The sequence below is a fragment of the Plectropomus leopardus genome, chromosome 5 (assembly GCF_026936395.1).
Source record: "Plectropomus leopardus strain MGB_pleo_1.0 chromosome 5, ASM2693639v1, whole genome shotgun sequence".
Taxonomy (NCBI): Eukaryota; Metazoa; Chordata; class Actinopteri; order Perciformes; family Serranidae; genus Plectropomus; species Plectropomus leopardus.
In genome coordinates, this window is record NC_142180.1 from 6,832,410 (window position 1) to 6,847,516 (window position 15,107).

The window sequence follows — 15,107 nt, forward strand, 5'->3', positions numbered from 1 at the left end:
AATTGGTATCAAACAGTACAACAATTACTATGTAGTCCATTCTATGTAGTGTTAAAATGTATTCAGTAGAATGTTTGGACACAGCTTTGTTTTTTGTTACTTTGTGGCTCCATCTTGTGGAGCAATTTTGACCGCCAGGCGGACATGGACACGATGCCCAGGAAAGATTCAGTACGCTTCAAAAAACCCTAAAAAGCAGAAGACTTTATACCTACTGTGTGGCCACACTTAAGGGTGGGCCCAAAAGTCTGCCGCAAAAGAGAAGGATAAGGCAAGATGGATGGTACGGATGGGGTACATACAAAACTGAAAAGAGAGAACTAAACAAAAGTTCACAATTGGTTAATCACTGTGTTAAGAGGACATAACTGTTTCAGAGTTGCAACAATGATGGACTGAGCATCCAAAAATGGATAAAATGAACTGAAGTCATAAGAGGCCACATTTTAAAACAACAAAACATCAAAACATTTACGAACTCTCACACAACTCATTCCGTATGATCCAAGTCTCCTTTATGCAGGCATTTGCTCAGTATTTACCAAACACATGCATTCTTGCTTACAAGGTACTATTTAAAACACTTCAAGGTAAACAGTATTAGGCACACTACTCGTCTATGCCTTTAATTCTTCATGCGTCAGTGTTTTAAATGTCATGGTTAGGGCAAAAAGGCACGTGTTTGGGAAATACTGAGCATTCAACAGGATAAATGAGACTTGGATCACACTGAAAGAGTTGTGTGATTGTTTGTAAACTGATGTTTTGACATGGTTTTGTTGACAAGGACCCCTTTTATTCCAGTTTATCAAGATTTTTTTCAGTTTTTGGATTCTTTGTTTATCATGGAGGCATGCAAGCAAAGCAAAGTTATATTCACAAATTCAAAGTAACACAGGGTGAGCGACTATATACAAATTGTCATTACAGAGAAGGAAGTCTTCCTTTAAGAGCTTCTATTACTTTTAGTCACGTCAGAAGACATAGATCACTGATCTGCTACTTCCTCTCTCTCTCTGCAGGGGTGGAGGGTTGGGCCTGGTCTTGGCTAGTGCCGGCTTCGGCATGCTCACCGCACCCATCATGGAGCTTCACAACCAGAAGGGCTACTTCCTCCATCATGTGATCTTTGCCTGTTGCACCCTGCTGTGCATCATCTGCCTGCTGCTGCTGCCCGAGCCGCGGGGCCAGCCCCTGCCGGAGAGCCTGGCTGACGGAGAGACCTTCACCCGTCAGACACTGCTCCACCCAGGAGAGCAGCACCTCCTTCTCGCCAAGACTGACGGGGACTACTCCCGTGTCCACGACACGCCGTTACACCTCACAGCCACCGGCGGCGCTACAGTGGCAGCAGCAACCGCTCTGGCAGCGGTGCCTGCCTCGTACGCTCTGGCCACTGGTGGGGAAGTGATTGGAAATAGTGCCATAGCCAATGGGGTATGAGCATCCTAGCAATAGTCTACTACCGTGCTAATTATTGCTCAAAGCATTAACCTGACCCGAATGGTCATTGAACTTATGAAGAAAAACTTTTAAGGGAAAAAAAGAATCTTTCGGATGAACCAGATGAACTATTTGAATGGTGAGGTTTGAAACGGTGACGATAATAAATTTGTGTAGTTTGTAGTGACTATGATTCATTCAGGAGTTGCCAAAAAAATATCGTACTGGACTAAGTTGATCTGAAGTCAATGTGTGTGTTAAATAATATGAAAGTCTTCAGTGGTGTTGGTGGTTTTCTTGCACTGCCGTCCGCTCTGTCGAGAATGATTAAAACAAGCCGACGCAGGCAAGCGAGAGGGCAAAGTAGAGCAGACGAGCTTTCAATAAGGTGTGCTCTGTGAGTTTGTAGTTTTGACTCGTTGAGAGAGGATTTCACTGCATCTTATAATTCTTTATAAGTTACTTTGCACTAAATGTCACAATCAAGTGTTTGTGATTTTCAGCCAACATGTTTGAGATCCAGGGATTGGCTAAACCACTACCACTCTTTTTTGCATGAAAGGGCACAAACAGTTTTACATGTTTTCTCCTGATCTGTGGTCCCTCTACTAAAGTCCAATGTGGCACTTTATCCTCAGAGATGAGGTCAGTGTAGACACTGAGTTTTTGAAAGAAAGCATTGCTGTTGTTGGTGTGGGTGTATGATGGTTGTCTGATGTGAGGAACAGCCGGAGACCTTGGCAGACTGTAAGTGTAGCCTGTAGAGACTGCGGGTAATGCTGAACAAATCTGAGATCTGAATGGACATTAGAGTAGCCAGTCAGTGTACTACTGTATGTCTTATGACGCATCTCAGCATTCAAATGGCTTTATCATGGTGGCTCTGTTCTTTTAAACATAACAGAGTATGTAATTTCAAGAAAACCAGTATTTATTTTGTCATGCTGCCAAGGGCAATTTTGTTGCTTGAAATACCTCCTTAATTAGCAGATATTTCCAACTCTCACTCCTTGTTCCCTGTACTGTGGTAATGTTGTAATCCTGCTCCTAGGATGTGTAACTCTAGCCAGAAAGCACAATATTTTACAGTTTTTTGAAATAAACGTTTGTGACGATTAGAATAGAGCAGCGTCGTCTGCGTAGAACCTGGCCTAGTTGTGATCAGTGTACATTTATACACTTTACTGCGTAAGTATCCCTTAGGACTGCATAAAAATGTAAGGTATATATACATGTGCCATTCATTCATAATGTATGGACCATCGACTTTTTATAGGATATAAGCACAGAATAGATCAACCATCCCATACATCATTTTTCATCCAAATATACCTGAATCAACACATCCTCCATATTTTAAATCATGTTTAGTACACAGCACGTGTTTTGAACACCCTGTATGGTTTACTAGTTTGTATGTTTTCAACAGTTAAACTCTCGGAGAAAAAAAAAAGAACTCAACCACTAATGCTGTTTTCTAAGTGTTATTTTTTTAATATGATGCATTTGTACAAAAAGCCATAGGCCTACATGTTTTGATAATAAACCACTTAATTTATTATGTCAATAAAAGAACACTTGATGTGACTATTTGTGGTATTTGTGTTGGAGTATTATTACAGTATTGCAAAGGGTATTCAAATCCAGGGAAGAAGAGGCACCTGGAACTTGATGCTGCTGTTCTTCCTACATGTCCTCAGTTCAGAAGTGTTCAGGGTGAAGCTCAAGCTCCTTTTTGATTCTGTTCTCCACCAGAAGACTGAAGTTGGGGTCTGTCATCGGAAGACTGTAACTCACATATACTTGCTTTTTGGTCTTCTTTGCTGCAAAACAAGCAGAGTTACAATTCACTTTTAGTTGCGAATAATACACTTAACAGTTTGTTTTAGCATAAAAATCACACTGAAGTCATCAGTCTTTGAAGTTATGGACACTCAAGATAAATAACTTTTTAGGTTAATGAACCCTGTCAGTATTTTTGCATGTTTTAGCTTTTTTTTTTAACCACCTATGTCTTTAAATTCCAACCATTTTCCAAAGTGTACCACAAGATTTCTGTGTTTTTTTCCCACATTTTAAAAAGCCACTGGTTTTAATTCAATGTGGGGTTCACTTTTATTCTTGTCAGACCTGTGTTATAGTTTTGTGGTTAATAGTAGCAGTGGTAGAATGTAAATATGTGCATTTACTCAGGTACTGTACTTAGGCATAATTTTGGCATACTTGTTTATTACATTTATTTGACACGCAGAGATACTTTTGACATATGATGCAGCACTCTATTACTAATCGACCGAGTAGTATTAAAAATAATTTAAGTTGAGCTGGAGACATAGAGGAGACAGTGGAAGAATAGGACAATGGAATAATACCTCATTGGTTCTCAGGAGTGCATGATGTCACAGACATTTGAAAAGGTGTTTTGTTTTGTTTTTGTTTTTTCCTTTCCTTTATTATTATTAAATGTGGAACATTATGCCTGTCTACATAAATGTATCTTTAATATTTCCTTGGTGCATCTACATCAGACAGTACCCTGATTAATATTTATGTGGTCTGCTTAGTTTTTTTTTTTTTGTTTGTTTTTTTGTTTTTTTTTTGTTTGTTTTTGTTTTGTTTGTTTGTTTTTTTTCTTCATTTTTGCCTCTTCTGAACTAATTGATTGTTTGTTTGTACGATGTGTGCAAATTTATTTTTATTTAATTTATTTTATTTATTTATTTATTTATTTATTTATTTTACTGCCATTTGATTGGGTGTTATGGTTGTGGATGTTGTTGAGTGTTGCTGTATTGCAAAAACAATAAATATATGTTCAAAAAAAAAAAAAATAATTTAAGTTTGCTCCTCATTGACAAACTACAACAACAAATGCTCCTACATGTATTTGTTAGTAATAAACAGAATAATATATTTCATGACACTTTGAGAGAAGCCGATTTGCATAATGATCACTTGATATTTACTGAGTTTTACTTTTGATTACTGGAAGTACATTTAGCTAATAAAAGCTCTGTACCTTGAATTCGGGACTTTTTCCTTGAAATGGGGTATTTTTCGACCATGGTATTTTTACAGCATTTTCACTTAAGTAAAGGATCTGAGTACTTTCTCCACCACTGCATAGTACAGACTTTTGCAAATCAGTCTGCACTTGCAACTGCCTTGACACACACTCTGACAACCTCTTAAAGCTTGATGTTTACTGGGAAGCATGTTTCAAGACTCATGTCATTTACTAGAATGAATGGAGGCTGGTGGCTGTCAACAACAGCAGAATTTATAGGAATGTTAACAATAAAGTTGATAAGAGATTTTCAGTAAATGGGCTAAAACTAATATCACCAAAAATAACCACCTGAAAGCTGAAGAGTGTTTCAACTTTTTAATAACTTTATATATTAAAAACAATAAGAAGACACTAAACTGAATGCAGAGTCATTCATCATTACCTAATCTCTGTGCCAAGGAATTAGGAGCAGTATTGGATGGGTCCCCCATGACTAATGTAGATAAAGGCATCGAATCCTGCGGACGGGGAAAATAAAAAGATAAGTAGAACAGTAGTTAGTCTCTCTGCTAGGACCAAAATCATAAACTGTCTGACATCCAAAATAATGTCTTACTTTCTTATTACTCTCTCAAATAAGTTTTTGTCAGCCCATTTTTGATTTACGGTACTGCCCACAGTGGACCAGAGGTACACTGCACAGTAAAGACATATACTACAGTATAAACAGTACAGAAGACCATCTCATTGACAACCGGTAATACAATCAGATTGTTTTACATTTTGCAAAATTTTGACATTTTCATCATCAAAACTTCTGTCATATCCCCAAAACCAGTTAAACTGAATTTCATTTTCATCCACATAAGTGTTCAAAAACTTGATTCCAAAGCCAAAAGACAGCAACAAACCAATGAGGGTCCTGCATTATAAATATTACTCAAGTAACAGTAAGTAAGTATAATCAAGAACATGTACTTAAAGTATTAAAACTAAAAGTAACCAACGGAGATAAATTAGAAAACGACTGAAATGTTTATCAAAATAGTTGATAACTATTTAATATTCTGTCTATTGTCTAATTGACTGATGGACTAACTGTTGTGCCTGTATTGACCATTGGATAATTTAATCTATAACAACACATCTTCATATTTCACAAACTTTTCTTGTGCTTTTTATGTAAAAATCTTAAAAATAAATAAAAAATAACTGGTAATTTTAGCTTTCAGACTGATGAAGTAAAGTAAAAAGTACAATATTGTCCACTTATATGTAAAGGCATATATGTATGAAGTGGCATGAAAAGAACTGACTCAAATAAAGTACAAACTACGTCAAATTCGTGCCAAGTATGTTACTTGAGTAAATGTACTTAGTTAGTAGTAGTAGTAGTTTTGTGCTCTCACACTGTAAAATAACTGAAGCTGGCAGACATGATATTGTGGAGTAGAGCAAAGTGCATTTCACAATATTTCCCCCCCTTTCATAGAGTGGCGTGAAACGAAACTAACGTTACTCAAGTACGGTACAAGTACCTCGAAACTGTACCTAAGTACAAACTTTGATTAAATGTTTTTATAGTTAGAAAACGTCGCACTTAGTAAGTGTTCACTTACATATTTGCTGCTCATTGAGACCGCCAGGTTGGACAGCACCGGACTCGAACCGACCCACAGGAAGAAGCCGCCGCTCAGCTTCATCACGTGAAAGTGTATCACCTGTTCCAAAATCCTCTCCGAAAAGTTGTGCATCGTGATAGCATCTGCAACCGCTCCGTTTAGCGTCTCGGTCATTTTTATTTTTTGTTTAACTCAAGCTAGCCGCGGCTAGCAACAATTTAAACTCGTGCTAGCTACAAACAGAAACCGCTACTTCCTGGTTGTCAAATAAAAGGCAGGCCAAAGAAATCGATCATCAGTGTGCAGGCGTGCAGCACCAGCACAACTGATTTCACTATAAAACACCACACTACAGACATGTACAGACCATAGACTGTATAAAAATATATATCTTTATATACAGTCTATGGTAGAGACAACACACAGTGGTTAAAAGGGTGTAGATATACTAACTTACATTCAAAATAAAACGTGTAAGAGTGCATAACTAGCAAAATAAACATAAAGTAACAAATAGTAAAGGCTCTCTCACTCATTATATAAAATGGACAGTTTCTAAATATTGGATTCTAATGATTGATGCATTGATGTATTCATCACTTTGACACTGCAGTTGGTAAAGGTGGGAGTCTTTTTTGGTACCTCATATTCTGCATACTGCTGGCTATCTTTAGCCATAATAATACATCATAATGTATTAGTTGTTTGTCTATTATTAATCCAAATATACAAGGTAAAAAGTAATGTTATCAAATAAATGTAATGGAGTAAAAAGTACAATGTTTGCCTCTGAAATGGGCTAGAAGTTAGCTATAATACTATAATACTCAAATACAGTTTAAATACCTCAATATTAAAATTAAGTAGAGGACAGTAAATGTACATAGATACTTTCCACTAATGCTTACTGTGTAAAGTAAACTAATCAGTATGTAAAGTAACATAGTGACCTCTTTAATTAAGTGTTTATAAATAGTTAGAAATAGTTTTATTGATGCTAATAAATCATTTTCAGTGTGAAATCTTTACCATTCATCGTGGAATCACCACAGTGACGTTACTGCCTTTTCATGAATTCATTTTATGGTGCTATGTGAGAGACAAAATGAAAAACTAATGTTAGTGACATTATATAAAATCCTAACTTCAGTTTTGTGCTGTCACAGCTATTGATTCAGCTGTATAGTTTGGCTTTGCATTCTTTCCATTCTTTGCATTTCTTTAGCTGCTGCTTTTGCTTTCCAAAAGCAGCAGCTAAAGACATTTTACTTTAACTTAAATTAAGCCGTGTTACTGCTAAAGTTTGCAGCTAAAGTCACTACCTTTTTAAAAATAATTCCACTGTAACAAAAGCCATGTAGGCTATTTGCCACAATTACAGGAAAGGTTAATGGGCTTCATTATATGGGAAATAAGTGACCTACTTGCTTCATAAAACATTTAATTGTAGAAAAAATAACATTCGGAATTTAAAGTAAAATATCCAGCATTTAACAAGTGATGCCTTATAAAGAGAGTAGCATTTAAATAGTCAATAATGAATTAAGCCTTTTCGTGTCTATATTTGCAATAATATAATATTCACCCTGGTTCTTCTCCTCTAAATGATGAGCTGTTGTTTCACAGTGTAACTGGATCCATCAGTCTTGCAGGAAGTCTTCCACCAGTTTGTTGAATTCATCAGCATATCTCAGGTGGAGATTGTGTTTACCCTCTGGCATCAGGTGTAATCTAGATTTTGGACAAAAAAGGGGTTGCGTACATGTTCCATGCCTCATGTCCTGAATTTGAGGTAATTATAATATTGTTGTTATAAAGTGTGTGTGGTCTTACTGTGATCCCTTAATGTGTTTGAGGAGGCACTGTGGGTGGATGCTGGGCACCATGGGGTCTTTCTCTCCGTGGATGACCAGGGTGGGACAGCTGATGAGGGGCAGGAGCTCCAGGCAGATACTCCCTGTCCAAGAGACATTGTAGTTAACATTTTGACTTTAGTCTCCATAGCTGACATTTATTACTTATTAGAATATATTCAAATTAAGGAGCATCTCAAGTTTATTCTCCATAGGATTTTTTGCATATAAAAGTAGTAGGCCATTTTTTTTTAAAGGAAACCAACATCATAAATATAATACTCTCTGTAAAAGCTGCATTATGACTGCAAAACATTTCCATCTAATTCTTGATATTATTATTTCTGATGGTTTCCAGTTTCACTTGTGTGATGAGCCCATGAAAACACAGATTCAGCACCTCCTGGTCTCTTTGCGAACTGTGCAATCCCATCCACCCAGGCCTCCCAGGTTTTGGCAAACACTTCTGTTCCGTACACCTCCTCCATGGGCTGCCTCATCCTCGCACTCCACCTGGAGACGTCACGGACCGCTGTGTTCCCACATGTGCACACAAGGACACATAATTTACACAGTTAAGACATATTATAGCATGCACAGTTCATACAGTTTGGGGCTACAGCGGCAGCTACCAGACAAAACAAAACGTAAAAGAACCATTGTAAAGCTTGAGGTCCTGGTGGGAAACAAAGGCATTGGATCCCCAAACAACCATCTTGTTGATCACATCGGGGTTCTTTGCCGCTGCAATCAGAGCAGTGATTCCTCCATCGCTCCACCCCAGCAGAGAGAACTTTCCAAAGCCCAATGCCTGCCAACAAAAAGAAAAATACTGTACAATAACAAAGTCTATACTGTCTCATATCAAATGAACTAATAATGGGCATACAGAGTGGAATTAGCTGTAATTCTTCTCAATATAGAAATAATGTGATCAAAGCACATATTTGCTTTCCTTTGTATTAAATCACAGTAAACTATGTAAAATACTGAGTGCATGGATTGCTTACTAAACTGAGAGCATGGATATATGTGTTCAGTTTCGCAATCGGATAAATCATCTGTGTCAAAACTAGAATTACTGCCTCGAAGTTGCATGCCTCTGCAAACCATTCAAGTTACAGTTTGCATTCATGTTACACACCTTTGACCTTTGGCCACCAAATTTTAATCAGTTCATTCTTAAGTCCAAATGGATGTTTGTGCCTAATTTTTAAAACAAAAGCCTCAAAATTTCTTCATAAAACATTCATGAGAACCTTTGACCATCAATGTCTTCTCTGAACTCTTTCCCACACAGCATCTGTGATACTGACTCTCTCCCCACTTTCAAATGCTGCCTCAAAACTCTCCTTTTTAGACTTGTCTCTTCTGTGTTGACCTTGTACCTTGACCTTTTAGTTTTTTATTGCATATTGTTGTATTATTGTTATTAATATTGTTTCTGGGAGGTAAAGTTGATTGTCCTGTAAGGCACCCATTAATAAAATGTATTATTATTATTATCATTATTATTATTATTATTATTATTATTATTATTATTATTAAAACCAAATCACTCCAAGTGGACATTTGTGCAAGTTGTTGTTGAAATATTGCATTCATGTAGGTGGGATGGACGGACAACCAGAAAAACATGATATTTACTGTAACAGCTATTGTTAGCACAGAGGCATGAAAATAATAACAATTGTTTAAAAAGTTTCCTCTATGTTGCACATAATGAGGTGACAATCAGCCACTCAGAGCAGGGTATGCTTTAGACACTGCTGTGAAGTGATGTCAATCTGGGTTTCAAAGGGTTATCATCTTAAGATTTGTGTGACAGAAAAATGCTTTGAGTTGCTTATTTGGAGTTTAACTTAATTGCATTACTTTAAAACATTTTTTTTTACACAATTATAATTTCCCCCTTTTTCTTTTAAGTGTTCATTTACATTTTACTTAACAATGTGAGACTTAAAAATTCCTCCTTCGACACCAGAAGATGTAGCAGCATTTTTTCTTAAACTACGTTTAAAAGAAATGACAAATAAATCTTCCTTGTACCTTGTAAATTGAACTAAAACTTATCAGCCCATACGCTCAGATTTTTACACCAGCGTTCCTTTCTTATCACCCCTTAGCTGGTCAACAGACTGATAAGACCTTCATTAGATCCACTGCATCCTTCGCATCCCTCTCAAAGAAGTCAGCAGGGAAATCTCTGTCCGGGGGGCGCGACTGTCCGTAACCACGGGGATCCCAGCCCACTACAGTGAAGAGTTCCTTATTCAGCGACTTCAGCTGAGGTCCAAAATCAGTCCGAGTGCACCCTGTGGTAGACAAAACAAAAAAAAGGGGTTTCACAAGCTTAGAGGACGACGTACATGTAAAGGACACGAAGCAGAGGTACAGTATGTGTGAGAGAGATGTTGTCGTGTTTACCCAGAGCACCAGGAATCAGCAGTACAGCGTGCTTCCCTCTGCCTGTCTGCTCATAGTACAGATCCACTCCATTAACATGCTGCCTGCCTGCCGCCACTGAGGAGCTGCAGGGAAACACACAGGGAGACTGAGGCAGTAATGGACATGGTGGTTAAGAAGAGAATAACTGTCTACTAAAAAATATCTGCCTTCATTTGATAGTTACAACAAAACCAAATTCTCTTTGACAACTACACAAGTCATGTCACAAACTGAGTGTATCTTTCTCTTGTTTCATTGTCCTTCAAAGAGTTCAGTCAGTGAAAGTGATACATGCTGAACACTGTGTTCTCCATCGCCCCCATAAACAGCTCCTGCTTTAAACATAATTTTGACTCAATTTTGATGTATTTTTGTTCTCTGAACTAGTGTATGGTGCATAGTTTAAGCTAAATTCCCTCATTCTTCTGTAAATGTAATAATATGAAGTCCTTTGTTTCCCAGTTTGCACCTCCAGGTCACTGCGACCTGCTGGTAAACATGACTCCTGCTGTGAGGAGGGCCTCTGACCTGGACATGCCAGCAGGGATTCTTTAAAAAACATGAAGCCGAGAGTCATTAAATAGCAAAAAAAGGGAGACAGGAAAATGCTTCAGTTGAGAAGTCTGGTGGACTTTTGCAGATGTTGTGTCAAAATGTCCTGAAGGATAAGAGCCTGTAGGATTCTGCCAGATACAGTCTACACTCTACAATACACTCATCATTTAGGCTTTTCAAAATTTAAGACTGTGCTTGACCACTTGCAACAATTCTTACTACACAACAAAGCAGTATTTTTTTCCACTTTCATTATTATTAATATTATTGTTATAACTTGCATTTTACATTTTTTTAGGCCTCTGACATAGCTGAAAAGTTTCAAGTAGTGAGGACTTGAAGATTATGCTACTGTCAATGCATACTATATATGGTGCACAGCCTGGATCTAGTACGCCATCTAGTGGCTTTAAATCAAACATGCCTTCAGTTAAATTCTGCTAAAAGGACTAACATGGTGCTAAGGACAGAGCAGGCATTTCCTGTTTGCTCACTGCACCACTCCGCAGTTAAAGTCCAGACCTCAGTGTGCACATAAACACGCAAATATCAGACAGAAAGCAGTTACCAGTAGGCCTGGGTCGCTGTCATGACTCTCTTTATGTCAGTTCTGCATTTCAACAAACGTCCTCCGAGGACAAACAACGCCATTCCGCTGCTGCTCACACGGAGCACCTCGCTGCTGCAGCTGTGCTTCTTCAGCTGGTTAAAGATTGAACAAAGTCTCAGACTGCAGATCGTGTAATCCTGCACTGCCAGGTTGTTTTGAGGGAATGCAGGAAGCTGTACTCAGTTTGGCACTTTCCACGTCGTGTGTATTGACAAGAAATTTAAAGCGAAAGTACGGAAACGAGCCGAAAGGCAACATTCACGTGAAAGTTATTATGTTATATTCCAGTGAGAAATAATTTTAAAGGTCTATTTTATCCTAAAATTTCCTAGAAAGCTTTCTTTTTACAGATGGCTATGTCGTTTGGATCAGGGCAAATAGAGACTACAAGAGTTAATTTAGGCAGTTTCTGACCACAGGAGTTTCCTTGTAAGTAAAGTTCCTTATAAACTCCAAATATTCATTCACTTTTCATGTAATATTTGAAACATAATGGCTTATATATTTTGAGGTGTTTGTCTGGACAAAGTTCACATTTTTGCATGTTGAACTGGCCTGTGTACTGACTAAAAGACCCCTGAAGATGACACCGGCAAATAATTGAAATTAATTTATTAAAAATGTAGCCTGCTGACAGGATTGTCTGTACTATTAGTACTTTTCAGAAAGCTTCCTCTTAGTACAGTTACAGTATAGGTATATTTCTTTTTATATTTCTTTATCCTTATAGGAAAACAGGAACCCATGAGAACTGTAAAATTAAGTTAACTTACTTTACTAGTTAACTAACTTTATATGGGCTACGAATTTATGGACAAAAAGAAAAGTAGCTATGTTGTCCTACATAGTGGCATTATTGGGGTTTAACTCCCTTTTAGACCGCATAAACAAACTATAATGAAACTCCACTTTCAGATATCTAAAACATTTTATAGAGCATACAAACGTTAAGGGTAGTGTTATTAGTTTTGCAGGTTTTCAGTCAAAATCAAGGTTTTGAACAAATTCCAAATTTGTCCAAATGGAGTTAGATGAAAAGTGAGGGGACCAAAAAAAGGTTATTGCAGTTATTTCTGAGGGGTATAAATGTCTGAATTCTATCTTTTTAAATAGCTGCTGAGATATTTCACTATAAAATCCAGAGGCATAGCACCAAATTTTGGGCCCTGTGCATAAGCAGTCTCTACTACACTTGGCTTTAGCTGCATTTAAAGATGAATCAAAGTGCAGGGGTGGACTAAACCATTTTGTGTGTTTTGTAAGGGGTGAGAGGGGCCTTAGACAGCTTGCACATTTTTTATACAAAGTTCAGTCCTTCAACAAAATTATTCAGCCAATTTTAATTTTGACCAATAAATCTTGTAGATGCTGAGCTATTTCACTGGGTAAAAAAACTTGAAAAGTCATAGGAATATCAGTAGGATTCATCCTCTGAGGACCATGAATGTCTGTACCAAACTTAACTGCCATCTAATCTATAGTTGTTGAGACATTTAAATAAAAACAAACAATGTGAACCTCATGATGGCACTAGAGGGAAGTCAGGGGATTACCAACATACTGGGATGGATCTTCTGGGGACCATGAAAATCTGTTTAAAATGTCAGAGCAGTCCAATAGCCGTTGAAGTATTCAGTCTGGACCAAAGTAGTGGAGCGGCCGACCAACAGACATGACCAAATACCAAAAGCTCTTTGGTTATCTCTTCTCCAGTCTGACAACCTCCTGTTTTTATTTCCTTTATGCCACTGTAAATTGAATATGTTTGGAAAATCAAAGACATCTTAGGCTTTGGTAAATTGCAGAGGGCATTTTAAAATTTTCTTTTGTTTTTTAATTGACTAACTGATTACTTGATAAATTAAGAAAATAATTTCCATGTCAATTAAAAAATGAAGATGATTGTTAGTTGCAGCCTTTGAATGAATGTCTATAAGTGTGGTATTGTTTTGTATTAGCACCTATAAATGATCTGCTAGGTGCAGCAAACACACTGGCATCAAACTTGAAAGTAACTCTTGAGGTTATGTCTCCTCTTCTTCTTTTTAAGGACAGATTTAATCATCACTGTATCACATCCTTTACTGTTTTTGCAATCAAGCTTCTACCCCCTCCTCCCCCACATACAAACACACACCTACACACACAGTGATGCAGTGACGGAGGTGCTTTTTGTACACCATTGTGTCGAAAGTGTGATGTGTCTGTTTATGAATGGGTCTGACCCGCCGCTGGCTAGATGAGCTGTTCAGACCTAATTCTCTGAGGCAGGCAGCTTTTTGTAAACGCCTCCACTCTCCTCTGCCTGTCAGTGTGTCTGAGCTGTATGCCACACACTGAACCACACACAGGAACAACACAAACATGACAAAAGCCACGCTAAAAATACCTCGACTGCTGCAGAGCAATGTGTTGAAGATGCAGCAGACTTTACTGGAAATAAAGTGACTGATGTCCACTGAGAATCAACACATCATTTAAAATAAATGGAGGGGATTCTTCAGTCTAAGACAACATTTGCAAAGTTTATAAGCAATTCTCATGAAAAAGTCATGACGCATTGAGAAGATAAAACAATGTTAAATTGTGAGGGTTTTCTGCTTTTCTCTGTTTTATATATAAGTTAACTAAATATGTTTGAGTTTTCCATCCAGACTAAAATAAATTGGCAACTACTGGATGGATTGTAAGATACGTCAGTACAGATATTCATGTCCCCAGAGGATGAACCCTATTGACTTTGATCATCCCCTGACTTTTATTTTAGCCAGCACCAGCTAGATGACTTTTTTTTTTTTTAGAGTGACATAAAGTGACAACTGTTGGATTGATTGCCATGACATTTGTTACAGACAAATCCCAGAGGATTTGTCTGTAACAAATGATCCCCAGAGGATAAATGCTTGGTGATCCCTTGACCCTATCCTCTGGAGCCACCACCTGGTCAAAGCTTTCACTTATTTATTTTTAAATTTTGATTGATTTATCACATTGATTGGCCTAGAATTTTGGTACACACATGAAAATACCTCAATTGCCAAGATCAAGATGCACTTTGAGCTAACTGGAAATAGCTCAAAGTGAGAGGGCATGACTGGTGCTAAACACTTCAGGGGGGCTGGATAATAAAGGATTTTACAAACTTGGTGTCCTAAACCTGATGTGCTTTTCTTGAGATTTTTGGCTGACATGGGTAATGGAATAAGCAAGTTACAGTATCAACTCTCTACACAAAAAGGGTTAATTTACTGAAAATTCCAGTCAACTGACAGTTTAAAATATTCATTATTAAATATGCAGCAATTACAGTTAAAGTTTGGAATCAACAACATTTATTATTTATAGTTAATATACTGTAACTCTGCTAATCTGTTTCACCAGGGTGCAGTTTGATAAGATTTAATTAGCTATTGTCTGGTATTGAAAGCAAATATCCCTACTTTTATAATCCTACATTGACATTGAAATATTGACAGATTTCATGCAGATAAGAGTAAAGATAAACATACATAACTTTTATTAACACACAGTTGTTTTTTGAAATTTTATTTATGTGTGTTTGTTTT

The 15,107-nt window shown here is 37.4% G+C and overlaps 3 protein-coding genes across 4 annotated transcripts in view; 1 reads left to right on the top strand and 2 right to left on the bottom strand.

The window, feature by feature from the left end:
- The window catches only part of slc22a23b (solute carrier family 22 member 23b), a 27,963-nt gene extending 24,933 nt beyond the window's left edge, over positions 1-3,030 (top strand). Inside the window, exon 10 of the mRNA XM_042513682.2 lies at positions 1,023-3,030. Within this exon, the coding sequence (XP_042369616.2) occupies positions 1,023-1,443 (421 nt within the window). The 3' untranslated portion in view covers positions 1,444-3,030. The remainder of the gene's footprint in view (positions 1-1,022) is intronic.
- psmg4 (proteasome (prosome, macropain) assembly chaperone 4) lies at positions 2,912-6,904 on the bottom strand. The gene is made up of 3 exons (XM_042513712.2): positions 6,073-6,904; positions 4,896-4,971; positions 2,912-3,266 (listed from the first exon to the last, which is right to left on the bottom strand). Exons 1-3 carry the CDS (start codon positions 6,247-6,249, stop codon positions 3,145-3,147), a joined length of 375 nt encoding a protein of 124 aa, XP_042369646.1. The 5' UTR covers positions 6,250-6,904; the 3' UTR covers positions 2,912-3,144.
- A 136-nt stretch (positions 6,905-7,040) lies between these two features.
- Positions 7,041-11,730, bottom strand: bphl (biphenyl hydrolase like). 2 transcript variants are annotated; one of them, XR_006107247.2, is made up of 8 exons: positions 11,500-11,730; positions 10,356-10,459; positions 10,077-10,243; positions 8,586-8,739; positions 8,329-8,460; positions 7,909-8,032; positions 7,661-7,806; positions 7,041-7,164 (listed from the first exon to the last, which is right to left on the bottom strand). XR_006107247.2 is itself a non-coding variant. In XM_042513722.2 (7 exons), exons 1-7 carry the CDS (start codon positions 11,580-11,582, stop codon positions 7,716-7,718), a joined length of 855 nt encoding a protein of 284 aa, XP_042369656.1. In that variant the 5' UTR covers positions 11,583-11,730; the 3' UTR covers positions 7,500-7,715. The 2 variants fall into 2 exon arrangements, 1 of the variants encoding a protein (XP_042369656.1); XM_042513722.2 differs by lacking the exon at positions 7,041-7,164 and having other exon boundaries at positions 7,500-7,806.
- Between the last annotated feature and the right edge of the window lie 3,377 nt (positions 11,731-15,107).